Below are 17,885 nucleotides of genomic sequence, written 5' to 3' on the forward strand. Positions count from 1 at the left end.
TTTTAAGCGGTATAAGAAAACACACAGGTAATACTCTTCTTTTTTTGGACAATTATTCACTGTGATACAAGTGATTAATAGTTTACTCCTCCGCTGCAGGGACAATATCTCGCCTGCATGACGGCCATCCTGAAGCAAATGGATGACATGCATTACGCCCACTACATCAGCACCTTCAAGACAAGACAGGATATCGTTGTAAGTGCCCTGGTTCTACCCCTGCTGGCTACATCTCGTCCTGAAACATCTCATCAATAACAGGCATTAAACCACCCAGGCCACTTACTGCTTCTCCAGGGAATATTGATTATAGACATTTCATGCAATGGATTGGGCTGACATGATGAGGATGTCAGTAGTGGCTCTCCATGACATGTGGCAGCGCTGCTATGGACTTGCTTAGTTTGGACTTTACTTTTTGTATTTCTTCAAAGCAACTGTGTGTATCGGTGCTGGGAAAGAAATTAACATTTTAGTGTAAAAAAAAAGGATTCTGAAACCAAGATCATTGAGATAAAACGACTATTAGTCGTTTCACAATGATGCCCGAGTTTTTTCTTTTCCTTTTTCTAATCTAGCACATCCCACTTTTCCCTTACATTAGTGCACTTTTGCCTGTTTCACTGTTCAATATGCAGCATGTAAATACCTTTCTAGTAGTTCTTGTAGGTGCACTTCTGCAGTATATTATATCTAATTTATTTTTGGTCTAATTTATTATTATATACTATATTTATCAGGTTGTGTGCAGGTGCAGGTGCTTGTGGAAGTGCAATAACGTTAATGCATAGTTGATCTTGTTTTTTTATTAATAATTTAATTTATATATATTAATATCTTTTATATATTCATTTCTATTTTTTCTATTTTATTTCGTTTTTTAGAGTTAAATCATATTTAAAGTAAAATAATTGTAACTACTGAAAGAAGACACGTTTTGTTTAATTTGCAATGTTACTTTCAAGGTTAATTATAATGTAATCCTTGCGTTCTCAACATAATTGTGATTATGATTTTACCATAATGGAGCAGACATGGTGTGCATACGCTTGCAGTAAAGATTTGACTCCTGTGCTTTCCTCAGGACTTCCTCATGGAGACATTCATCATGTTTAAGGACCTGATGGGAGACGTGTTCCCCGCTGACTGGATGATCATGAACCTGGTGCAGATGCAGGTCTTCCTGAGGGCCATAAATCAATACTCGGACGTCCTCAACATGTACTTCCTGGATCAGGCACATTTTGAACTCCAGGTGTGTCTTTGTCCTCCCCCTCCTGGGTAGAAGTTACATTTCTTATTTAACAGAAAATCAGATGTTATGGGAAGGTAATTATGGTATTAATATTTGAAAACCCTGCTCCCCTCGCAGCTGTGGAATAACTACTTTCATTTGACCGTGGCGTTCCTCACTCACAAGACACTGCAGCTGGAGTCCTTCTCTCAAGAGAAACGAAATAAGATACTGAACAGGTGAGGTCATTTACATTTCAATAAAAATGTGATTTCAATGGCGGAAACTTAATTTAACAGTCCCATAATTTAAATTTGCCGCAGATATGGAGACATGAGGAAGACTATTGGGTTCAAGATCGGAGATATGTGGTACAATCTGGGTGAGTATTTTGCACTTTGTGATAACGCTGCTGTTATCACAGAGTTTGTGGCAGTGTTTATTCAGTGCCTTCCGGTAATGCAAGAGGAATAACAAGACAATATTTTTATATTGTCCAGTTTCACAGTGTGTTGTTTTTTTTTTGCCACATTATTGGATTTGTCCTATGTTTGTTGAGATATGAAGATGCAGCTTATTGCCTTCTCTATACACTATGATATTTCTGCGTGATAAAGCTTCATTGTCCCTCAGGCCCCCACAAAATGAAGTTCATCCCAGCGATGGTCGGGCCCATTCTGGAGGTCACGCTGGTGCCTGAGCCCGAAATAAGGAAAGCCACCATCCCCATCTTCTTCGATATGATGCAGTGTGAGCACACCTTCAGCCCCGGACGCACATTTGAAACAGTAAGACGCTACATAACAAGTTCAGACCTTTGTTGTTCTTTGTTTAAAATGTATTGAAGTACAACATTTGTGATGTGTCTGACGATGTTGCCTTTTTATTTCCCTTTTTATCTTGGCAGTTTGAGAACGAACTGATTACAAAATTGGATCAGGAAGTAGAAGGAGGGCGAGGGGATGAGCAGTACAAAGTCCTGCTGGAGAAAACGTAAGACGGGGAGCAGAGTACTCTTTGTGATAGAGAATTCACATTGTTAAAATACAAAGGCATTTTTGATTGTGTTTTTGAGACATCCCTCAAGTGGCCAGTAGGACAGCACAGTGTGATAGAATTCTAGGCATCATCTTAATCAATAGATAGAAACCCCTCTGGGACAGAATATGAAAAATCTCTGAGAAATGCCCAAAAAGATTTTAATGCGCTTTGGCTTTCTCCGAACCTAGAACTAGTCGTTTGTTTTTATGTGCAGATTGCTGGAGCACTGCAGACGCCACAGATACCTGTCTCAGTCCGGAGAGGAGCTGGCGCTGCTGCTCAGCAGCCTGCTGGAGAACCTCCTGGCGTACCGCACCATCACACATGACGAGAGTCCGGAGCACCGCATGAGCTGCACCGTCAACGTGCTGGTACGCCCTGTGCCTGTTTGTAGAAAGGGTTCATGTTTGCTCATGCATGTTCATAAAGCAATTATCTGTGCTGCAAAGTGCTCAGAAGGAAGTGTTTTTCAGAGTGTGCAATTACATTTATTTTCTCTTAAAGAATTTCTACAAAGAAAAAAAAAGGGAGGACATCTACATCCGGTGAGTCGGAAAGAGACACGCAGCATCTGGATCTTGGACCAAAGGGCGCAATGTCTCTAACTAATGTGTTCTTTGTAACTAGGTACTTATACAAGCTGCGAGACTTGCACCTGGACTGTGAGAACTACACAGAGGCCTCCTACACTCTCCTACTACATGCTGAACTACTGGAGGTATCTGACACAACAAAAAGCTCTTGTTTCTCTACTTATTTTAGAAGTGTAGCCCTATTCCCATGACTTTAACCATATTCTTAATTGATGATCTTATTTACGTAGTGGTCGGACAAACCCTGCGCACCTCACCTGATACCTGGAGACGGGAAGCATGTTTGGACCCAACAGGAGCTGAAAGAGAGGCTCATCCAGGAGATCATTTGCTATTTGGACAAGGGCAAGGTGTGTGTTTGCTGCTCATATGCATGTGAGCTGATGTGAAAAGTTCCAATGTCCTTATTGTTATTGCATGATGCATACATTAGCCAAAGAAAAGTCTGAATTGTTCCGTCTGAGCAAGCATTGTGAAACTGGTGGGGAGGTTACTTAAGCTTTTTGTTGTGTTAGTACAGTATTTAAATCTCTCACTGGCAGCCACATATCAACTGTTTACCCTCAAAGCCGCGAGTGCAGTCGTGGGTACCAGATGGCAGACTCTGGCTTGTGCCCCTGTGTTGTTTTGTTTTTATTTTGTGTTCCCTTTTCACTGAGTGATGCACATGTCTTCTCAGATGTGGGAGAAGGCCATTGAGCTGGGCAAGCAGCTGGCCAAGATGCATGAGAGCCACATGTTTGACTTCATGGAGCTGAGCCAGCTGCTGGTAAGAGGACGCATTCCATTTTTATTCAGCCGTACAAATACAATTCCCTTAAAACCTTCTGAAAAAGGCAGCTTTAAATTCTGATATGAAAACAGCTTAAATGATTTAGTTGTGTATGCCTCTTTAAGGTTATTAAAATAAGTCTGATCAGATATAATGGACAGGAATTGTTGTTTCAGTACAAGTCTGAGTGCAATTATTTGAGGAGATGGAGAAGATAAATGTGTGTTAACCTGTTTACCCAACTGTTGCTGTGGAGTTTGCATTTATTATGAAACATGAACTCATTAATTATCTCTGCGCTAGTAGTTCACCATGATTGTGCTCCCATAATCTATTCTCGTAATTAAATAAAACACACAAGAGTACCCACATTCCTTTTTTTATTAAGAGACTAAATTAAATACTGTGGATGTACTGCACTTTATCATTTTCTTTATCCTCTGTTACAGAAAAAACAGGCCGGCTTCTATGAAAGTATAATGCATGCAATGCGGCCACAACCAGAGTACTTTGCTGTTGGATATTATGGCCTTGGACTCCCTTCCTTCCTCAGGGTAAGGAAATGATTACCTGCTTCAATAACTAAAGACTTGGAGAAAACACCATGCACCATGTAATGATGCAATAATCTTCATAAAGGTTATTGAGTTGTTGATAGCCCAAGGTCAGAAGGAATAAAGTCTCATATATTATGTAAATAAGCTCAATTGTAATTCTAGCTTTTTATTGAGTTTTTTTGTTGTGTTGCTCATTGAATTTGTTCTGCTACAGAACAAGATGTTCATCTACCGGGGGAAGGAGTACGAGTGGCTGGAAGACTTCAGTGTCAAGCTGCTCTCTCAGTTCCCCAATGCAACACGCATGACCAGCACAGCGCCCCCTGGAGACAACATCTGCAACTCCTCTGGACAATGTATCCTAATATAGATTCAAAGGTTTTATTGTTATATGCACAGAAATTTCAACGTACTCCTCCAACAATGTTACACATACTTTACTTAATACATAAAAATAAATAGATCAATTCAATAACAAATAGTGCAAGTGACATGATGGTGCTAGTAAAATCCAAGAATAACTAACTGTTTACATGTAATATACAATATGATAAACAGAATGTGAAATGAAATACTGTACAGTGTACAGTATAACTAAATACTGTATTTTGTAATACTGAATGAATATGTTGACTATTAGCAGATGTGTGTTCTACAAACCACACGTATTCAATGAGATTTAAAAAACGAATTTGCCATGTTCGCAGCAGAGCTCAAGGGAAGGCGAGGAGGTTGACATCTGGACTTTTTATTTTAAATTCTTCCAAAACAAATGTTGTATACACGTTCATGTCCTCGTTAGTATGAATTGTTCAAAATGGACCAAACTGGAACTTTTCAACTAACTCTGATTTCAGGTCAATATTTAAAATATGTTTGATAATTAGTTGTATGACTTAATCTTGCAAAATGATAGACATTGCCGTCAGCCTCAGTTGAATCTGTGTTAATTGCGGATAGGCTACACTAAAATGGTGATTTAGCCCGAAGAACCGCTGCGCCTACCTTCACATGACAGAGCTGCTATGTCTGTAGACTTATTTCACAATTACAGATTTTAAAAGGTAATCTGATCCAATGCTGTTCAGCTTTTTACTGCTTCACAACATTATTCTGTGTTTTATCCTTAGCTGAACTCCACAGACATCCAGTGCTTTACTGTCAAGCCTGTTCTCACCGTGCCATGCCAGTTTAAAGACAAGGGGGTTCCAGAGCAGATATTAAAGTGAGGAGGGAACACTTAAAGGCTGATTTATCTTCTCGTGAACACCTTGGGGTTTATAGTTCTCTGGTCAAAAGACTAACTCACCGCTGTCCTTCCTTGATTTTCTGCAGCTATTACAGAACCAATGAAGTGGACCAGTTCAGCTATTCCAGGCCCTTCAGGAAAGGTGAAAAGGACCCAGACAATGAATTTGCAGTAAGCATTTTTTTTAATTTACTTTACCAAGCCCATATGTCTAATCACAATCATAAATAATAAAACTTATTCAAAAAAACATTTTTCACATATCTCACTCTGTAGATTAATAAAGATGTTAAAATGTCACCCTTTAAAATGTTATTGTATATTTATTCTGCTTTACAGACCATGTGGATCGAGAAGACAACGTACATTACGCTCTATCGCTTCCCAGGGATTCTGAAATGGTTTGAAGTGAAATCTGCCACAGTGGTAAGAGGCCAACGTGACGCTCAAACCTTCTACTTTGTTCACAGTTTATTTCACATATAAATTCCCATCATGTAATTCTCCCGGTGTGCAGGAGGAGATCAGTCCTTTGGCGAATGCCGTAGAGACCATGGAGATGGCCAATGAGAAGCTGAGTAACCTTGTGCAGCAGCAAGACTGCGATCGCTCGCTGTCCATCAACCCGCTCTCCATGATGCTCAGCGGCATCGTCGACCCCGCGGTCATGGGCGGCTTCTCCAACTACGAGAAGGTTCGACTTTATAGTTTAACAAGACACATTTTCCAGCAGAGAGCATAGATAGACAGATGCAACACAATCTGTCAAGCTGTTTGTTGCATCAGTTCAGGGTTTAGAGCACAGTTTGCTCTAAAGTAATACATTTAGAGAAAACACTACTATGAAACATTGCAACACATAAGTCCTACAACTACAATCATTAAAATACATTTTGTAACACATTATATGAAGGTAAACATATTAATTAGTTGCTTTTTAGCATGCTTATTAGTAGCATATTGGTTCTTTTAAAGTGCTTATTGATGCCTTATTCTGCATGATTGTATTCTTCAACTACAAGGCCATTAATCAAGAGTGTTCCCACAATATTCTTTCTTATTGCTAATTGATAGTGAGAAAGGCTGCTGTTGTACATGAGTTGTGATTTTAATATACTCAGCTCACTAAAAAAGTTGAGTAGTTATTTTAATTTAATAAGTAAAGTATGCTGTAACAAAAAATTAAATGTTAATAGTATGAAAATAACTCTAAATCAAGTCAACTAACTCAGGATGTGTTCGGTCTGGGAGAGTAAACAGTTAGAGTTACTGACCAGAATAAAAAGGTTAAAATCCAACCTGCTCTGCTGCGTGTGTACTCTCTCTCTCCCTTCTTCAGCTATACTTATGAAGGCGGGAAAAAACCGAAAATAAAACAAATCATGTATATAATCCTGCCATACAAATGGAAAGAGGCTCACATAATTGGAGTACATAAACAACTTTCCAATAATATAATGTCACACTGGTAAAGCCTAGACATATCAATATTAAAGTACTTGTGAATTAATGATGAGCAAGACCTTGCCTATAGAATAAATAACATATTTTTAGGAAAAAATAATTTACTTTATTTAGACACAAGAGGATAATCCTTGTTTTTTATTAATACAAATTTGATTTATTAATATAAAAAAATGCTGTTCCTGTTCAACCACCTTATTACATTACATGTTACTTGTTAGAGGCTTTTATCCAAAGCGACTTACATACTCAATACTGTGGGCAATCCCCACAGGAGCAATTTGGGGTGAAGTGTCTTCAGGGACACAACGACATGCTGACTGCAGTGGGGTTTGAACCTGTGCTCCCCTGATCCCAACACCAACGCACTAGTCCATTGCGCCACAGCCTCCCACCTTATAAAGCCCATTCTACAGAAATCATATTAAGGTCATAATATATTTACTGTACAACAATTTCCTAACTTAATATGAGAAGCAGTAACAGGAAAGTAATTTAGGGGCAACTCTTGAATTTACATTTCATTTACAGTCTAAATCTGGATTATGGTCTGGCAGACGGATGAATACATCTTTTATGCTGAGTAATAAAGAGCTAATATACTACTTAAATACATGCAAATAGACAACTAGCTTGGCTAATATGTGTACCTTCTTATTTGTGTTAAATTATATTATATTTTATATATTATATAAAAATAAATGTTTTCCAGCTGCGGCCTCTTTGTCATGCTGTGGAAACCTGCTCACGGTTGCTTGCAGTTATATTCTACGATGTTGTATAAAAGAGCAGCCCAATTTTCATCCTGTTTCATCCTCTATAGGCCTTCTTCACAGACACCTACATCCAAGAGCACCCAGAGGACCACGAGCGCATTGAGGTCCTTAAACAGCTCATCGCCCTACAGGTAAATCCTTCCACCGTCGTTGTCATTGACACTGGGCTCAAAGCAGAACACGTTTTAGAATACTTAAGTGTCCATCTTCCCCTCTAGATCCCTCTCTTGGCAGATGGGATTCGTATCCACGGGGAGAAGACAACGGAGCCGCTGAAGCCCTTACACAACCGTCTGGTTACTTGCTTCCAAGACCTTCGGGAGAAAGTGGAGAAGCATTATGGCGTCATAACCTTGGTGCGTTGCCAGCCGAAAACTCAATTTAATGTAAGAGGGTGCCAACTTAAGCTATTGGCCCTCTTGCCTTCCTATCAAACGCTTCTCATTCAAAGCAGAGTGTACGGTATATTAGCACAGGACCATAAATCTTCCTTTAGCAAGTCCTGTGCGACCTGAGTTCTGCTTGTCATTGTGCTCCTCCCCTGCCAAGATCCCCCGATGATGCTTAATCCCATTTGTGTGTCCCAGCCCTGCTCTCTCACTGAGAGGAAGAAGAGTCGCGTGGGCTCCGTAGTGATGCCCTACATCCTGTCCTCCACCCTGCGCCGCATGTCTACTGTCTCAACCCTCTCCAACGCCTCCTCCGGCCTCTCCAGCGGCTCCGCATCCTCAGACGGACCCTCCTGCATTTCCTCCCAAGAGTCAGTCCCCATATCCTCTCCCTGCTTCCTCTGTCTAACTGTCCCCTGTTGTCTGACTATGGGCCGATTGCAGGGAGGTGAACTAATTACCCCTTTAATTTTCTTTGAAACTACTACCGTAATTGGTCTTATTTTGTTGATACCCCGTGATTCTCAAATGTTTTCTTCTTTTTGATTTTCTCTTAGTTAGGAGTAGTCCAGAGCACTCGCACAAACATAAGACAAAAATACCTAGTCCAATGCAGAGACATTTAAGAAACATAGCAAAATGGATATATTTGATGCAATAACATGTCGATTTGTTTATGTTTCGGAGTAATTATAATGATTTGATTATTACATTTGAGGGATGAAGTGAATTAAATGAAATTAATACTATAACAACCTTTGGATGATATTGCATAGCTTACTGAGGCTCTGAAAAACAAACTACCTTTTTTATGTAAGTTTATTACATTTAACTTCTGCTTCAGTTCTTCTCTTGTGGCATCTCTCCCATTGGGCATGTGCCAGAGTACTTCCACACAGCACAACATTATATATATATATAAGGGATGTTACCTATGCTATAAATAAACAGTCATCATATTTTCTGATCGAGGGGATTCGTTTTTGTGCACACCTGAGTTTTGATGGATAAGATTACTAGGTGCATTTAGATTTTTCAAACATAATATATAAGAGAAATTGTGGAAACTGTTTCTGCGTTAGGCCTATTGTGATGACATCCTTGCTTTCTTTAAACACTGATATTTGTCTTTGCTCAAACCAAATCACTGTTTGTCTTTACAATTGTACACCTTTGTGCATCTCTTTCTCTGCCCCCGATTATTCACCAGCAGTTCCTTGTTGTCCCGTCCCAGCGACCGCAGGACCTCGGTTCTGTCCCGCTCAGAGGAGGACAACCGGATTGCTCGAAAGAACAGGAAGGAATGGAGCGTGAGCAAATCCCAGGTCCTTCTGGAAAGGCAATCGGATGCAGATGAGGTAAGGCCTTATGTTCAGATGCTATTTATATGTTCTGCAATGTTCCTTTGGGTGACCACACACTCCCACTTGGTGGTGGAGAAAGGGTTCAGATGTACTTAGTTACCACTGCTGTTTAGTAGACCAAATCACATCAGTTAAAGTTTCTCAGTTGTGAATTGGGAGTAGCATCATCATGCTTGACTGTATTGGCTATATCTTTGGTTTTATGGTGTTTTCCAGACTCCTCCAGAGAAGCAGCAGAGACCCAAGAGTTTACAATTAGGAGACCGGCGACTTACCCTCTCCCTGTTCCACGGTGCTTCATCCCAGCTCAGCCTGTCTAACCCTCTCAGCCCGCTACCTTCCTCTCCAAACACGCCTCACACACCACGAAGCTCCAGTATGTAGCCACAAACTACTGCTCTCTCAAACACAACACAGCACTGCATGTCATCATTTATTTTTTCTCTTAGAAATATGCCTTGCACATAGAAAAGGAAGAATACCATGTCTGCTTACTTTGTGTAAGCACATTCTGATCTATAGCCCTAATCAGGTCACACACACACACACACACACACATTCATATTCACAGATGCATTCTGTCTGAAATGCTTTTATTTCCTGTGGTAGGTTATTCATCGCTTCTCAGTGACAATGATGTCAATAATATTGACACCCCAGGGACACCCCCACCCATGCCTCCGAAGAAACACCCGCATGAGATTGACAACTTTGGATTTCCTTCAGAGGTACGCCTGTTGAAGAAAAAAAAGCACCCCTTACTAATGCATACTTAATGAAGTATAAACGTTCAAATATTCAGTTTTTTTATTTTTGAAGCCCTAAGATGAACTCTCTTATCTCTTTCCCCACAGTTCACTCCTCCGCTTCCAATGAAAATTGAGAGCAAGCCTCCTCCGCCGCCTCCGAAAACGCGGAAGTCCATGTGTCCCTCATACGAGCACACCCCCCACTAAGCTTACACACCGCCTTTAAAGTTTCACTAATTCTCTGATTTGGCTAGGATGAAAGCGCAGTTTCACTTGTGGGAGGAGGAATGCCACAGTAGGTTACAGATGCAGGACCATCTACATGTGGTATATGCAAGATTTTTAGCAGAAAGAAATGTTTCTAATGCAAGTCACTAATAATTCCAAGCAGTTTTTATCTCACGATTTAGCTCATGTCTTGTTTTTAAGCTGCAAAGAAGAATATATGTATTTCTATGTCATAAGAGGGTACTACTGCGCATAAATGAATATATGATTTTGGGTACATATGGTCACTACAGACTTTGATTTATTGTGCTTTAATGAAACCGTCATTAGATGCTTTTTTTTGTTGAAGAAAAGTCAGTATGTTGTAGAGACTTCAGGGAAAGGAATGACCAATGCTGAAATGAAATATTTAGCCTTTATTTGCTGGAGTGACACTGGATGAAATGTTTTCCCCGACAGTAGATGTTTACCAGCATTCCATATCTGAGCAGGAAAAGCTGCATTAGATGAGAGCAGGGAATAATAATGTACAGAATGTAATTGTTAGTTTGAAATGTAGTAATTTTAGTTTCTGATGATGGTGTTCAGTAATATTTTAATGATCAAACCCATTTCCCCAAACCACAATGTTTTAGAGACACTGGATGGCATTAATGAATGTGAGGCAGAATATGCATTTGTTTGGATGTTTATCATGTAGGCTACTGAATATTGTAATGATGCTTTCAACTGCGTCATATTAATTTTGGAAGCGAGTTTTGCCTTAAAGGCATAGTTTGACTTGAGAAATGCGCTTTTTTAGCGATGAAAACATTGATACAACTCTCACGTCTGCATGGCATAAGGTATAAATGTAGCTGGGTCCTGCCTTCAATTAGCTTAGCCCAGATTAGCATAAAGACTGGAGAAATGAAAATACAGCTTTCCAGGCTCGGTGTAAAGGTAACAAAAGCTGCCTTCCACCACTGAAGCTCACTAATTAGCATGCTTACTTATTTGTTTAATGCTTACAAAACCCTTAGTGTAAAAATGATAGCCTACTAGGGTTTTACAGGAAGTTTCACACTGAGCCAAGCTACCTTGTTTCCAGTCTTTATGCTAAGCTAACAGACAAGCTGCCCATACTACATACCCCAACCCATACCCACTACAAACGTGAGACTGGTATTGACTATCTTATTGACTATTGCCAATAAAGTAAATGAGCGTGCTTCACAAACGTTTCAATCTGGTAAAATACCCTGAACGCTGTACGGTACACGCATAAATGCCTTTGAAGTTCACTTTAGTTTTTTATTTCAGGTCTTGGCAGATTTCCTATTTTAAATAAATTCATTATTGACATTTAAGTTATTCATTGAATTTGAATATGCTGATATTTTGTATTTTCACATCCAGTGTGTACATAGATGGTAGATGTTCTTGCATCATAAATGTAGTTTTATTTCAACATAGGCTATCACTAAATACCGTTTTCAGTTTAACACTTTTAAAAGAAGCAATACAATTGATGTGCCTTCAGACTGATACATCTATACATGTAGGCTAAGCTGTTTTGAAAGAATGATCAAACTTAATCATTAAGTTATTTTTATTTTAGATTGTTTTACAATGGATTCGCTTTTTTCGTACGGTACTCATTTCCTAACAAGCATCAAAGATTTTATACAAACAATGCCTCAAGAGATATATTATGATCTTTTTTTTATGAACAAGCTGTTATATAAATAAAGATTTATTGAATGACCAGCATAATCCAATTTTTTTTGTTGTGACATTGATTGTTTTAGAAAGATATCTTCTTCATCCCCTGTCAACACAGTGAATACAGATTACTCTCCGTGCCCTCCCTGGAAACTCGGCGCCCACAGAGACAGTCATTTGGGCACTGCTGATAGTGTGAAAAATGACCCATTCAAGCTCAAAACATCTAACAAACTGGCATGGAACTGGTGAGTTATGCTACTTCCAATACAATTAGAGTCAGTGTAGGAAAATAAGGCTTTAACTAAAAAGGCTTCATCTCGGGACTGGGGAGGCTGTCTCCAGGGAGGAGTTTATGAGATGTTTATGGGAGTTGTGTGATGGGTGCTGGTCTTGGTAATCTTGAATGCTAATGGCCTGTTCCTTCCTGTCAGATATGTAGTACGGTATATCACTCTTCCCGTAAGTCTCGGGAGCTATAAGCATTTTAAGTGATGTTCACCCATGCAAGGAGAGCAGCGTTGCAGGTACCAGGTTTGGCTGGATGCACAGGAACATCTCCATGGAAACAATCTGCATACTTTAAACATGTTTACAGCTTCATGCTGTATAGAATCGGCGGACATCCATCTAAATCCTCTCGATCCTTTCATGTACATTGCAGACATTTTACAGCTTCCTCAACTGACAATACACCAATGATGCATCTGTGTCTAACTTTGAGTTGTTTTTTAGTCTGAAGTCACACACAGTTTCCATCACCTTCACAATAAAACTGCTTTTGGAAAGTTTTCCTGCAGAATAAGAAAAAGACAGAAACAATATATGTTTTGTCCAGACATGAAAATGTGTCTTTTACAGACAGATTTAAGTGACAAACTTAAAATATTCCTCTGCCATGGGTTAGAATAACATGAGATTAAAACAATAAATGAGTAATGGGTGGGCCAAATGTTCAGGATGAAAGTGCTAAAATATTAGCTTTTAATCTTAAAGATACATAATATAAAACAGCAGCTGTATGTGTACTTCATATCTAATTAATGACTTTATCAGATATTAAGCACACAGATGGTTGCAAACCCTTTAATATCATAAACAGCTGTCAAACATAAACTAGCGCATTTACAATTTTGAGATACATTTCCAGAGCATTTTAAGTGTATGCTTCTTTATACTTCAATATTTAAAAAAAACTATAAGAATCAGCTACAGTGACTTTTCAGATTAAAATGTTACATTAAAAAACATGATGTACACATCTATACATTCAATAGTCCTTCGTTTTTGACACCAAAGTCTTTGTCTAAGAGCTCTTAATGCAAGTCATAAATAGGCACACTTGCTCGTTTTTGGAAACGTGTTAAAAAAAAAGCATGTGAAGGATGAAGTGGTTATGTGGATTAGATATGATTTTGAGCTGTCATGTATATTCTGTGTATTTTGGCAGCTAAAGTGGGCAGTGCAAGGAACAACCAAGGCAACATTGGTTGAAACACTTATATATATTGCAAGAAAGACCTCTCAAATCCTGTATTTCTAAAGACAACCCTGCACTTGGTGAATGATATGATGTACTGAGAATACTCCCTTTGGAAAAGCTTTTTGGTATCATGTTTGTGAAGTGGCTATTTCTGCTGTTTTTCTGTCTATAAAGGTAGTTAAAACAGTATATGAAAACATTTGTTTCTGTACTGTATATTCAGAACTGGAAGGTGCCAGAACCTCAATGAATTAAAAAAAAAAGATATATAATACACAAAATATAGAAAAATATCAAGCCATTGATCATCAATAATAAAGCTATGTTGAAGCAGCATGCAGTTGCAGACATATTTCTGCTCTAAATGGCTCAGATGTATGACATAACAATGGTAGCAAATTGTATTCCATGTTGCTTTGTGACTATACATTGTTGTACATTGTTAATGCATATGTGAATTGCCTTGGTGAGTAGGTGTGGAAATATTGTGTGATACAGTATGACCACAATATTTCAGCTGGCTGATTTTTCATCTATGTGTCTCATCCATAAAGAATGTAAAAGGGAGGGCTGAACCAATAAACAGTTGGTCAAAAAAAGAAGGTTTGAGTCCCTGAGAGGTCAAATTGAGATTTATCTTGAGACCCTTTAAAAGGGGCCGACCCCTAAGTTAGGAAGCACTGCAGTAAACCTCCTACCTGTAAAGTTAACGTGATGACCTGGCCCTCCGCGACAACAGTAATGACGCTTCTACTCGAATGCAACAATCTAATAATCATGTCATATATTGTGCGTTTATATGTTGGCAATTTGGGGGGAAATCTACAAAATGATTTCCTTTACTTTTACATTTTAAATACAATTTTAATGCTTTCATTTGTAATAGACATTATTTTCAATATTGATATGGGACTTGTATTACTGTTACTTCAAAATAAATAAAAGAAGATAGAGAATAAATTCTATGACATTCAGGAGTATTGCATCCATATTGGCCAGTATTGTATCATATTGAGCGGTTTTTGCCCTGATCATGCCAAACCCAACTCCCTCCAACAGAGAGAGGGAGACATGGGAAGGAAGCCGAGTCCTTAGTACAACTTAACTCTCTTCGCATCAAAGGAAGATATGCCCTTTCTTACTTTGTCCATTTAGCTGCGGGAGGGTTCCTGATCCTATGCACGGAGTGGGATTAGCTGCACTATTGTATCTCTGCTTTGAACCTCACTGGGGGATGCCAGGGGGTGTGAGCTAATGGAGCAATGCAAAGAGGTCTGCTGATGTTTTTTTAAACCCATATTTACCCAGGGTAGATGTGCTGGGCATGATTGCACTTTTAAGGACCGCCCTGCTTCACACACACAGTTACACACAATCACACCTGGGAGCTGTCGAGCACACGCCTGAACATTTCTGACCAATGAACAGATTCACAAAAGACGGTGGCAATAATAAATACTTTTCTACATAAATGCTCCTTTTGTCTGAACTACCTGCAACCTCGCTGAGGTGAAAATTCTTAAAAGGGTCTGTGATGAAAAAAAGAATAGAGAATTCCGACTGTGCCTACTTTCCTGTTTTATTAATATACTCTGTAGCACTGCCACATGTATTTTTAAACATTTTTAGATGGGCACTGAGTTACATCAAGTCCAGGCATCCATCCTTGGGGATCTATTTTACTGACTATTATTTGTTCTCCTGAAATATTCATATTCATAGGTGCAGACTGATGTGATTTGGATTGAAAGCTGGTAACCTTGCCTCTGTGATCTGTGTGTCATTTGAGCAAATACCTGACTTAACACAGTTACCTTTAAATGTAATTAATATTGTTAAAGCAGGGCACTGGTCATTACTGAAACTGCTAGACACACAAAGGATAAAATAAGTGACTTTTTAATTAGTTTTTAATGAGTTCACACAATGACACATTTATTCAGCACAAACACTTCCTGTGAGAAGCAAATGTGTGTCTCAGGTTTGAACTTTTTCAGGAGTGCTGGGTTTAGCTTTTTGTTCAGGCACCTTCAGACAATACAAGCACGGATATTCATCCAGGCACACGTTGAATTCATGTATCAGAGCTTTCCAGAAAGTCTTCTTCCCGTAGATCAGCACCATCGCAGTGACAGTCGTGTAAATGGACGTGAAACAGAACGTGAGCCCGATGATGTTCTCTTGGTTCACCGATATTTGGTAGTTAACATACAGGTCGATGACAAGGAAGAGGATGAAGACAGCCACTAGAGATAAAGCCATCTGGATCACCCTCATCTGAGAGCCCAGCTTTGGCCTGTGGGCTCCGTTGGTGCTGGCTTTCATCTGGCGGAGATGGACGGCCAGGTGGAAGGAGATGGAGAAGCAGCATTTCACCATCAGCACCCCGGGCAGCACATCAGAGAGAATCAGATACATGGCTTCGTAGACGTGGCCAATGTTGTTGGTGGGCGTCAAAATCCCGCAGTCTTTGTTAGCAGCGGTGATGTTGTCAGATTTAAACACCACGAGCATCGGCATGCAGGTGCCCAGCCCTAACAGAGGGATGAGACAAACAGCCAAGGTCACATGTTTGAAGATGGCGTCCTGGATCTGTGTGTAGCAGTGGTTGGGCGTGCTCACCAGCTTGGTGCTGTAGTAAAAAGTGAGGAAGCTGGTGTCCCACATGATGGTGAACTTGAGGCTGTAGATCAACAGCAGCATGACGGTGTAAGGCCTCTGGTCGATGAGGCACTTACTGTCCACCTCGTCCATGGTCATCCAGAAGTAGCAGATCAGCTGGTGGGCCACGTCAGCCACGGACAGAGCTAGGATGATGGTTTCAGAGGGACTCCACTTCTTCTTCTGCCTGTAGTTCCATATACTCATCAGGAAGATGTAGACATTAAAGAAGACGGTCGTGGTAGCCAAAATACCCGTCATTACCCAGATGGCGACTTTATTCATATACATAATGACAATGTTACCCCAAATATATCTGCACAGGAAATCTTAATGGGGTCTCACTAGTCAGTGTAGGCTTCTCAAGTGTCTTTTTTTTCTTTTTGGTTTGTTCGAAGAGATGTCAAAAAGTCAAAAAATGATACTCTAAACCAGAGGCTTCTTCGTTTCTGATTTCACAGAAGGGAATCAGTCACGGTTTGTCGGTGCAGCCTAGGGAAAAGATTCACATATTTAGCTTATGAAAGACGATCCAAATAGACTCAATTACGAAAAATATTCTACTATGGTGAAGAATATATGTGAATCTAATGTGCAAAACAACGTCAAGTGCAGCTGAGATGAGAAGGTTAGAACAATTAGGGTAAGAAACATACATTTTTAACTCAAAACAAATCCTCCATGGGAAGACTGAGGCTTTTCATCACTCTGAATCCTACTTTAGGGCTGTCGTCAGATCGTCAAAGGAAGACGTCCCATGTCTTCTTCTAACTATTTTGGACTTAGGAAAAGATAACCGCAGTGCTAAAAGAACATGACTGCACTTACGTGATGGTGGACAAAGATGGATGTGTGCCATTTATTTATATATAAATGTATATGTTATTAACTGCCTAATGTTGTTGTAAAAATTGCAGCACCAAGGAACTGTGGGTTGAAATTATTTCCTCTCTACTTGGCAAAAATGGTCCAGCTTTTGCCAAATAGGAAGGAAAAAAAGGAACCATTGAAGCAGCATTTCCCTGCATTTAAAGAGTCTTACCACTCTTGTCATGACTTCCACTGAATACTTTTGGGTCATTTCACTCTGTCTCTTCATAAGTAAGAAAAAAGTATATTCGACCGCAGCTCTTGTTTCTGCTTACACGCTCTGTGCCTGCTAGTTGTCACAATATGTTGACTCATTACCTTTTGTTGCAGAAGGATCCTTTGTGCGGTTAATCCAAGCATTAATCCTGGCCTGAAGATGACTGCGGGAAGCAAGGTGAAATCCTTGAATTTGTTTGCGTTCCTTGACTGGGATTTATATATAGGCATTGGGTATTTGCATCAGTTATGACCACAGGTAGTGGTGGCGGTGTATTTTCATTGACACGGGCTGGGGCGCCACCAGGGATTTTGGGCCACATGAAAAGATATCACATTGGTTACTTAAACATTTTTTTCTTAATGTTCTAAAATAGTTGGGGCCCCTGTCAGTCACGGGCCCTTAGAATCGTCCTAACTTTTCACCCCCTTACGGCGCCCCTGGACAGGGGACATGCTCATTATTATTATCCCATGACTTTACTGTATGTCCATCAGTGCAGCATGAGAGAGCCAATCCGCAGACCACCAGGTG

General features: G+C 39.7%; 2 protein-coding genes across 6 annotated transcripts in view; one reads left to right on the forward strand and one right to left on the reverse strand.

Annotated features, from left to right (window-relative positions):
• The window catches only part of dock5 (dedicator of cytokinesis 5), a 36,076-nt gene extending 23,911 nt beyond the window's left edge, over positions 1-12,165 (forward strand). For 2 of the 5 annotated variants that reach the window (XM_034212504.1, XM_034212507.1), the window contains 24 exons: positions 100-198; positions 1,085-1,255; positions 1,373-1,473; positions 1,558-1,616; positions 1,868-2,022; positions 2,142-2,227; positions 2,490-2,646; positions 2,780-2,820; positions 2,903-2,993; positions 3,099-3,218; positions 3,548-3,637; positions 4,090-4,194; positions 4,412-4,553; positions 5,341-5,422; positions 5,533-5,617; positions 5,786-5,872; positions 5,964-6,140; positions 7,734-7,817; positions 7,905-8,042; positions 8,274-8,446; positions 9,286-9,433; positions 9,656-9,815; positions 10,049-10,167; positions 10,294-12,165. In XM_034212504.1, coding sequence (XP_034068395.1) covers positions 100-198; positions 1,085-1,255; positions 1,373-1,473; positions 1,558-1,616; positions 1,868-2,022; positions 2,142-2,227; positions 2,490-2,646; positions 2,780-2,820; positions 2,903-2,993; positions 3,099-3,218; positions 3,548-3,637; positions 4,090-4,194; positions 4,412-4,553; positions 5,341-5,422; positions 5,533-5,617; positions 5,786-5,872; positions 5,964-6,140; positions 7,734-7,817; positions 7,905-8,042; positions 8,274-8,446; positions 9,286-9,433; positions 9,656-9,815; positions 10,049-10,167; positions 10,294-10,395 — 2,772 coding nt within the window. In that variant the 3' untranslated portion in view covers positions 10,396-12,165. Of the gene's footprint in view, positions 1-99; positions 199-1,084; positions 1,256-1,372; positions 1,474-1,557; positions 1,617-1,867; positions 2,023-2,141; positions 2,228-2,489; positions 2,647-2,779; positions 2,821-2,902; positions 2,994-3,098; positions 3,219-3,547; positions 3,638-4,089; positions 4,195-4,411; positions 4,554-5,340; positions 5,423-5,532; positions 5,618-5,785; positions 5,873-5,963; positions 6,141-7,733; positions 7,818-7,904; positions 8,043-8,273; positions 8,524-9,285; positions 9,434-9,655; positions 9,816-10,048; positions 10,168-10,293 lie in introns of those variants that run through there. The other 3 variants (XM_034212505.1, XM_034212506.1, XR_004568611.1) reach the window with 3 other exon arrangements.
• Positions 12,166-15,580: 3,415 nt separating this feature from the next.
• LOC117543957 lies at positions 15,581-16,678 on the reverse strand. The gene has a single exon (XM_034212649.1). It carries the CDS (start codon positions 16,553-16,555, stop codon positions 15,581-15,583), a length of 975 nt encoding a protein of 324 aa, XP_034068540.1. The 5' UTR covers positions 16,556-16,678.
• Positions 16,679-17,885: the final 1,207 nt, after the last annotated feature.

Source organism: Gymnodraco acuticeps, unplaced genomic scaffold (genome assembly GCF_902827175.1).
Source record: "Gymnodraco acuticeps unplaced genomic scaffold, fGymAcu1.1, whole genome shotgun sequence".
In the NCBI taxonomy this organism is placed as follows: domain Eukaryota; kingdom Metazoa; phylum Chordata; class Actinopteri; order Perciformes; family Bathydraconidae; genus Gymnodraco; species Gymnodraco acuticeps.